Source organism: Solea solea, chromosome 12, assembly GCF_958295425.1.
Source record: "Solea solea chromosome 12, fSolSol10.1, whole genome shotgun sequence".
Lineage (NCBI taxonomy): Eukaryota > Metazoa > Chordata > Actinopteri > Pleuronectiformes > Soleidae > Solea > Solea solea.
In genome coordinates this window covers 7,073,307-7,082,576 of record NC_081145.1, presented here as the reverse complement: position 1 = coordinate 7,082,576, position 9,270 = coordinate 7,073,307, and the positions used below count along the sequence as shown (strand labels likewise).

Genomic DNA, 9,270 nt, shown 5'->3' with positions numbered 1-9,270 from the left:
AGGTCTTGTTGCATGATTCATGATTGTGATGTTACTATAGCCATATGAGGATGTGCAGAGCACACGTATTACACATTACAGTATATAAAGTGAGTGAAATCTAGCAATGGTGGCATGAAGTAGCACAGTAGAATATCTACAGTCTCAGTGTGTCTGTGATCAAATAGGTGTGTGTGTGCAGTCAGAATAGCCAAGATTAGAAGCCCATCTTAGGTCGTAGTTCAGCTACTAATCACATCAAAGTGCCTTATACGTGAATACAATTAGTGTAAGCTAAAGAGTAGTTATACGGCGGGTCACGGCGTGGAAGCTATTGAAAGAAATACGTCTTTTTTAACATTGATGTTCATATAAAATATAAAAAGAACCTGTCAAATGTTTGTATAAAACATAACGCGCATTTAAACCCACAGAGAGTTTTTTAGCCCAAAGTGCCATGTTTTATCCCGCAAAGCAAAACCTTTGCTGGGTTCACATCACACACACACACACACACACACATGCCGTTTTTGTTTTTTTATGTACTTTTGTTGTGAATGTAATACTTGACTGTATCGTTTGTTTTGTATCAGCAGATTGAAAAAGGCTATAATGGACCGCAGTGAAGGAGCAGAGTGGTCGAGACAGTGATGTTATACAATATACTCTTTATTAACCAGTAATATTTCCTGCACAGATAAACGCTAACTGAAAAAGAATGTGAAAAGCATTGTCTTGGTGTCCACTACGAACTGTGACGCTGTTTGTGATGTTTATAAGAATCATGTTGCTGCATAATATCTGTGTGTGAATACCTAGAAACTTAAGGGAAGATTTAATGATTTGAATGGTATGTTAACATTTTGTAGGAACAACATTTAACAGTTATGTTAACAATAGACACAACAGACATCAAGACACTTGTTATTGTACAATACATGAGCAAACTAAGACCAATAAATAAAGCTAAGTGCGAGGCCATTAGGCTGAAATGAGTAATTAGCATCCTGATGAATGTGTTGTGATGCTTCAGGTGGAGCAGAGCTGTAATATAGTGCGTCCCCAGCTGACATTCATTTATATAATTACATGGTAACTGGGGTTAGGGCCACTAGGTGATCGTCATTAAAGCAGCTGACTTTTAGAGCACACGTACAATGATGGAGCGTTTGAGTCATTTTGGGATGTACAGCCTGAAGGGAGGAGAGGTAAAGATGTCTGTAAAACTCTTCAGCGTGAGGCACTGACAGCCTTCTTCATCCTGGGTGTCACCAGGTGGAGCTGTGTGCGATGAATGAAGGCTCTGCCTCCTCTTCCTCAGACAGAGGCAGACGGGAGTTATCCCCGCTGCTCTGTGGGTCAACACGTGCAAAGAAGTGGTTCATGGTGTCAGGGAGGGTTCTGTCATGGTTTCAGTACCTCTTATATTCTGCAGCGGTTGTGTTTACAAAAAGCCTTTAATGTACACGCAGTTCACCTCTAATGCCCTTCTTCAGATCTCTAATCACTTTGAGTTCTCTAGGCGGTGTGTAGTTGGTAGTATTTCTGCAGTAATTATAAAATATAATTCAAAAGTAAAGGGATTTTTCAAAAGAAAAGTGCACAGCATAGAACAGTCGTTGCCAGAGACTGGGTCAAAAGGGTCACAGGGTCTTCGGGGATTTATTTTCGCCAAATATGAGCAAAATGTTTTTCCCGTCTTTCATTTTTCTTTATTGAAATTACATTTATCAAACATTGTTCTTGAACGTGGTTAATTTACACTAGATGTGACAAAGATTTAAATAGAAAAGCAAAATAGTCTTAATGTAGCAATAGTAAGAATGTGCACAGCGTTGCATCTTGGGTCTCCGTATGAAAAGTTTGGGAAACACTGACATAGAATATCTGTACTTATTTACTTATTGATTAAGTGCATTCATTTATTAACATTTACTTTTTACATTCACTTTTTTCTCAGTACTTAGCAGCAACAACAATTCCTAGTAATATAACAAAGTATTTAACATGACCTGGATGCACTTACGGTTGTAAAACAAGTGTTAGTGTGTAGGAGTTCAGAGGATCCATGGACCAGAACCTCTGTATTAAATGACCTATAACAAATGACACAGTTAAATGACTCGACAAGGACAACGCTATAGTACAGAGACACAAAGAAACGTCACAATGACAAGGAAGTATCACAGACTGTCCACAAAGAGAACCAGAAAGTATTAATGAAGTATTCTGGTTCTCTTAGTGGTCAGCCCATGGTCAAGAGATTTCTTGTGTGGTGGTGTGGTTGTTTTCCTTCTATTTGTGTTGTTTTGTGTCTCTTTACTTTAGCTTTGTCTTCATCTAGTTATTTAAGTGTGCAATTTAAAACACGTATGGTTACCGGTCACTTTATACAGAGGCCCTGGCCCTGGAACCCTCTAAACTCCTACAACCTGAGACCTATGTAACAGTCGTATGTGGTTTTTATTTCCCTCTTTTCTCTTTTAAATCACATTAAGTATATGACATGGCTGTGAGGAGCCTTTAACCGTTTCATAATCCACATGCACTTAACTGCAGAGAACAAACAAAGCAGATTCATTTGTCAATTTATATTTAACCTAAAAATGTCCACATACTACAAATGAATAAGCTAAAACAGCAGTATCTATGGCAGGCTAAACAATTTGACCTTTTCAAGTGAAGCTAAAGACTTGAATATACCCTCTAAATGTTTTTTTTTGTAAACTGAATTCAATGTTTCTGAATACTGCAAGTCCTGGTTTTACCCTCAGTCAACTGCAAACCTACGATAAGCAAGAGAACCTGCATTCAGGACTTCTCATACTTGTTGTCAGTGTTCACTAAACATGTGAGTCACTGAGAAGTAAGCGTGTGCTGTGAAATGCATTCATATTCAGCCTGATCTGTTTCCCGTGTTGTGACAGATCGTGCGTACACGTGGAGTTTGGATCAAAGATGTCATTGCCACACATCTTCATTCAGAGACATGCTTTAAAAATGTCTGATTGTCTATTTTGAGGTGCAATTTTCCACACTGGGGGGTGAGACATAGCCACAGTTGCTGTTTACAGCTGTATATGTTCTGTGGAGAACTCTTGAGATGTTGACTTTACGTGACCTGTTTACCCGTTTGTTTGTTTGTTTTTTACCCTTCATTAATATACTGCAAAGTGTTGGCAGATGTATGGCTGTGTCTGGATGCTGCTGCCGATGTGACCTGGATTGCATGATTCAATAAACTGGCAACGTTATGTGTGTCCTGGAGCTCATGATTAAACTGTAAAAAGAACAGTAAAGTCATATGGGGTTCTGAATGCTTTGCAAACTCTACACCAGTAGGTGGCGACATGCACTCAATAATGACAGAGGCATGCTTGAAGAGAAGGAAGGGAAAACCACTTTCCCTCAGACTGAATTCATGAAGAAGTGTCAACGTATAAATACACATTTGCACAGTTGGTGACTAATTCCATGATGGTTTATAGTGAAACAGACACCAAATCACTCCTGTTTGAGATTTCAGAGCTGGGTGAGGTGAACGAATAAAAGTTTACAAGACTGTTTATGGAACGTGTTGAAAAACTGACCAACATTTGACCAAAAAGAGCTGCACCTTAAAGGTTCAGGGTGTAAGAATTAGCGGTATCTATGAGGTGTGACTGTAGACTGAGAACTATGGTGGCCTTCATATACTACTATACCTCAATTTGTACTTTAACCCGTAGTGCTCACGCGGCAGGGATCTGTGCCGCAGGTGCACACGTGGTAATTTGCCGTGGGAACAACACACAACTCCTTATATGGACATCCTGGGGGTGTGTGTTTATAGGTCACATATTCAGGCTTTAAAAAATGCATTTTTTTCGTCTTCTTATGTGTTGAGGAGTCAAAGTTATGATTCATTTTATATCGCATGTTTAGTAGTGATATAAAGTAGCAATAATTGTGCAGATGTCACAAAAATACAGCGATTTTCTTTTCTTTTTGTTCTAAACATTTGACTTTTTGCTAAGTTGTGTTTATATAGTTGGTGAAAAGGATTTTTTTTTTCATCAGATTGTCTAGGTTGTGCTGAAAAAAAGGGATATAAGACACTCTATATTGCACATTCTTATAGCCTCTGTATATACAGTATGTTTTAACATAGTAATGGAAAAAAAGCACCTGAAATGCTATGTGTCGTAAGGGTTAAAATGATGAAAATGCACAATCTGACTGTCTTTTCTGTTCAGGCTGCTGTAAAAACACGGCATTTGCCTTGAGAATAATATAAAAGTCTGATTCTAATGCTACAAAAAACATTATACTTATCATCACTTTCTGCCACCTTTGACCTTTGATGCTATAGTAATTTTCAAACCATTGTCAAATGAGTTTACACGAAGATGATTAGACCTACGTATATCAGTTCCACCCAATATAATATAGTATAGTATAGTACAGGATAGTACAGTACAGTACAGTATAGTACAGTACAGTATAGTATAGTATGGCAGTGTTTTGTTTTCATGGAGACAAGAAGAAAATGTCAGAGGTCCACAGGGGGGTGATAGAAGTTCCACAGCTAACACTTACGTATACTTTGAAGAAAACTAGAAAGACATAAGTCAGAACTGGTTGGATTTGTACGTCATTATGAAAGCACAAAAACCACAAGTGATGCTGTAATAATTCATCAGGATTAAAATAATATGACAGTATAGTATTGTAGTTAATGGCAACAACAACAACAACAAATAACCAGATCTGAGCAGGTCTGAGGTTTTTGACTTGTGAGGAGGAGGGGGTGGAGGAGGAGGAGGAGGAGGAGGAGGAGGCTCTGTTGTTTTTCATCAGCCTGTTCAGGCTGAGGCTAATCTCACTTCATCATCCTTTTATCACATGACATTTGTTTAAAGCCTCGCTTTCATTACCGTACTGTACATTCCTCCACTGTGACCTGTCAGCTGATCAAGACTTGGGAACAATACTTTTCAGCCTGTTACTGTAAATCTGATGTGTTGTTGGGGGTTATTTGTTTGTCGTTGGAACACAGTCACATATAATCTGTGCAGAAATAAGAAGAGGCCTGCATCATTCAGTTTTGATATTTATTTTACAACTCATCAGCAATAATTTAGAACAGCATGTGTGTAAAGCATTAAAGAAATGTGCAACAGTTGCTCAGTTTTATCTTCTTTAAAAAAAAAAAATCCATAGACTTCTAGAACAGTGACACAGACATGTATACGTTATGATATATTCACAAAAAAAAACACTATTTACAGACGCACATGCCACTTTATATAACAAGTCGATTTGAGGCGGGAAAACCAGCCGAGGGAAAAACAACAAAAGCAAAGTCGTTTGCAAAGTACAGTGAAAGTTGTGTGTTTATTCAGTCACGTGTGAGAAGTTGAACAAAAAAAAAAAAAGAGCGGAACAACACTTCACCTGCAGGGGTGCAGGTTTCTCCCAGAAAGTAGAGCAAAGCAACAACAGTCAGAAAACAGATGGTACACCGTGACCACACTGTGTTTCCCACTTTTTTTTTCTTTTTCTTTTTTTTGAAAAGTAAGGATTTACATTATGAGAGTAAATAACACAGAATCAGTGATAGTCCCGCATTTGAGAATCCGATTATGGTTGGAATATTTTTTGGCCTTGAAAGAAGTGGAGAATAACGTCGCTTTTAGTAACTTTACACCCTCTTCTGATTTGATATATATTTATATATAATTTCAAGAAAAGTCCATAAAACAAAAGAGAGGTTGAAAGAGAACAACAGTTACTGACTTTAAAAATGATACGCTGGTTGTTGGGGGTTGGGCAAAAGCAGGAAAAAGTGCACTTTACATTTCAAAGAGTAAAGATCCTTCTATACATTCAGTATCAAACACCTCTAAGGTACTATACTACAATAATGACTGGAGGTAGAGGTCACTGCATCCTCATGCAGAAATGCCTCATTCAGGAGGATTTTACAATATGTTGGTCAGGCAGATTCACAGATTTCTTCCTCATGATTGTTTTTCTGTCTTTTGTCACAAAGTAAACTGAGCAAACTCTGGTTTATAAAGATGAGATTAGGGGAAAACCCAGCACATAAAATACCTCTCCATTAATCTCATTATTAGAAATGTGTTATTAGTGTGTTTGGAGGGGGGGGGGGGGGGTGTTCTCATTAAATTAATCTCTTCTCAGGAGGGACAGTAATGTGCCTCTTCTGTACCCCGTGCAAACTTTGGGAGGAGGTCCTGGAGCATTAACTTCCAGGAGCACTTCCTTTGTTATATATAGTGCACATTTACATGGTAATGAGTCAGACTGTGTTTCAGGTGATAATATTTACAGTCACGTCTCAGCCAAGCTCTTAATAACCTTGGTAGAGGTCAGTTGTAACTTCATACATCAAAAAAAAAAAGGCTTGCTGATTGGGATACTGCATCTATATTGTGAAAGTTTTGGCACCTGTGCTGCCATGTCTAAAATATCTTTTATCAAAGAGGATAAAAAACTAGCTTCAGCACAACACAGTCGTGCACATAAGTGTCAATCATTGTCGACATTCATTCGGATTGATTAATCGAGCAGAAGTGCAAAAGGCACACAGCCACCTGATCCACCAACTCCTCTGTGAAAACCTCATATTTAAAGACAGGAACGCAGGTGTTCCTGAGCAGAGCAGAGCGCGCGCACATGGTAACACACATGAGACAGATTAGCTGTGTTCACAGGCAGACAGCTCATCATGGCAACTCTCCTGGCTGTTCTCCGCTGCGTCACCCTCCCCGTCGTCACTCGCGAGACTCTCCTCGCGCTCGTCGGGTGACGATCCTGTCTCGGCGTCGTGTGACCCGTCGCTGTCTGGACACTGCGAGTCCTTGGCTTGAGAGGAGGCGCTGAAGTGCGCAGACAGACCGGGGAACGCGGCGGCGGCTGCCGCGGCTGCGGCCGCTGCTGCTGACGCATGTGCGGGGTAAAGCCACGGGAAAGGGGACGCGAGAGCTGCTGCCGCCGCTGGATACATGTACTTCTCAATGTTGCTTTTATCGAATAAAGGCATATAAGGCGCCGCAGCAGAGGGGTTAATGAAGTAGAAAGGCATGCAGATCGGTGTCTGCTGTCCCGCACTGTTTATTCCCATCAAAGAGTTCATTAACGCCACATCAGACCTGCTGGACTCTGCGGCCCCTGATCCGCTGCCACACCAGTTCATCTTTGCTTTTTTGGCAGCGCGTTCATCTCCAAACTCTTGCTTGATCTTCACTGCCTTTGCTCCCGGCTGCGCCTGACTGCGCTCACACTCTTTCTCTTTGCCGTCGCTCTTTTCAGCCTCGCCGCCGTATCCACTGTCCGTGTCTGTGTCGTTCTCGTTAAGCTCCCCGCCTTGGGTTCTCTGGATGACCGGGACGCAGTTGGTTTGGCCGTCAGCTTTGTGCGCGTCCTGTGCGTCCCCGGCGGCGGGTAACTGGTGCTGGTGCTGGAGCGGCGGCGGCGGTGGCGGCGGCGATGGCTGCGCGCCAGGCTGGAACCGCGCCAGCACCTCGTGAAGGTGGCTGGTGAGCTGCGCGCACCGCTGCTCTCGCGTCGTCCAGTTCTCAAACCGACTCAGGTACTGCAGAACCTCTTTGGCACAAGCCTGGAATCCGGAGTGGAACGCGTCCAGATCTGCGTGAATGGACGACTTCATGGAGCGGTCACCTGCGAGACACGCGTGCAGTTCAGAGATTAACGGGGGATTGTTCTGGAAAGTGTGGCTCATCTCATCCAATTACACTGTAATCTAAGCGTATTGATTAAAACAACACAACGTGCAGCACGAGCCATTAAAGAGATAAAGACCGAGATGAAGAGATAAGACAGACACGCGTGACAGCACGTGTGCACGTCTGCGCTCTGTCTGCACAACAAACACTCACAAAGTACACAAACCCTTTACAAGCACACTCTCGTCCCTTTCTTTGTTGCAATAACAAACACAAACTGATGAAAGTTTCATGAAGTTCAATCATCTGCACTGATGTCATCACTTCTAAAAAACCTAATCATAAATCACGTCAGGGTTGTCGCTCTTACCATTCTGCAGAGCGATGATCTTCTGGTGCTGCTGCTCAGTGACAGCAGTCAGTGCGTTCAAGTGCTTCAGTGTTAACTCCAGAACAACTGCCTTCTCCAAATGCCCGAGAGTCTGTGGATTCAACATTAAATAAAGGCTCAGTTTGATGGGTTTTTTTTCAGTAAAGGTACAAACTTTTTCTTGTGTCGTCGTTGTCTCACCGACAGCTTCAGATGTTCTGGTAACAAATCCTTCAACTGCCCGATACATTCGTTGATCCTGTCTCTCCTCTTCTTCTCTATCAACCGGTGTGGTAACTTGTACGCGTCCTGTCGGCGCAAACACAACACAAGACACAATTAAAGTTACAGCACGCGACATTCATATCGTGTTAATGTGTTGATAAACACGTATATAACTACAGGATTCCCCGCAAGAAAGCGCGCGCTCACCTTCCCACCATCCTCTCGTTTTATTCCTCTTTTGGATTTGCACATGTAGATTGAGGGATAATCCATCCTGAAAGTAAAGAGGCTCAGATTATTCACCGGACTCTCACAACACGTTATAGTTTGACAGAGTTTGCTTTAAAAGAAACACTCACCCTAAGAAATCAGCGTGTTCCATGAACTGTCTGTCCTGTAAATGTGGTATTCTTTCATCCATCACTTGTCTGCGGCTCCTCAGCTGCTGCTGCTGCTTCTTCGTCTTTCTTCTGGAGACTTGTTTGTTATGTTAGAATCCACGCGCGGGCGGCTGTGCCTCTGCTGCTGCTGCTGCTGTTGCTGCTGCTCTGTGTGTGTGTGGGGAGGGAGATGATGCACGGTGCGTGTCCTCCAGTGGAGCTGCGCCTCAGACTGATGTCTATAGTTCCTGTGAGCAGCCACTTTGCAAAGCCGTCGTCGTCGTCGTCGGCGCGCTGTGGTCAGAGCGCACGCGCGCCCCCGGCGGGGGAACAAGCTTCCGACTCACGTGTAGCCTGCACCAGCACTAAGTCCAAGTAATTAGAGCTTCTCCTCTGTGTTCCACACAGCCGCGGTGCCCACTGCGATGTAGTCCAAAGCATTCTGACCTGCGTGGCTGCGGAAACGTGATGAGAGCCGTGCGCGGAGTGGCTCGAGAGCAGCAGAGGCGTGAAGAGGGGATTAGTTCACTTTAAGAAGCAGCCGCTGATTCTGGTTTTCACTTGATTTGTGTCCAAAACGTGTGCCGCTGATCTCTGACACAAGTTAACACAGTTGTTTATGAAG

General features: G+C 42.5%; 1 protein-coding gene across 1 annotated transcript; it reads right to left on the bottom strand.

Annotated features, from left to right (window-relative positions):
- Positions 1 to 5,058: 5,058 nt before the first annotated feature.
- bhlhe41 (basic helix-loop-helix family, member e41) lies at positions 5,059 to 9,047 on the bottom strand. Its single transcript, XM_058646568.1, has 5 exons — positions 8,625 to 9,047; positions 8,473 to 8,539; positions 8,242 to 8,349; positions 8,041 to 8,152; positions 5,059 to 7,665 (listed from the first exon to the last, which is right to left on the bottom strand). Exons 1-5 carry the CDS (start codon positions 8,684 to 8,686, stop codon positions 6,683 to 6,685), a joined length of 1,332 nt encoding a protein of 443 aa, XP_058502551.1. The 5' UTR covers positions 8,687 to 9,047; the 3' UTR covers positions 5,059 to 6,682.
- Positions 9,048 to 9,270: the final 223 nt, after the last annotated feature.

Coding starts and splice junctions, on each gene's coding strand:
- bhlhe41 (XM_058646568.1), bottom strand. CDS start 8,686: ATGGATGAAAGAATACCACATTTACAGGACAGACAGTTCATGGAACAC. Junction 8,153..8,241: donor CAGAACATCTGAAGCTGTCG/GTGAGACAACGA, acceptor TTGAATCCACAG/ACTCTCGGGCATTTGGAGAA. Junction 7,666..8,040: donor GATCATCGCTCTGCAGAATG/GTAAGAGCGACA, acceptor CGTGTCTCGCAG/GTGACCGCTCCATGAAGTCG.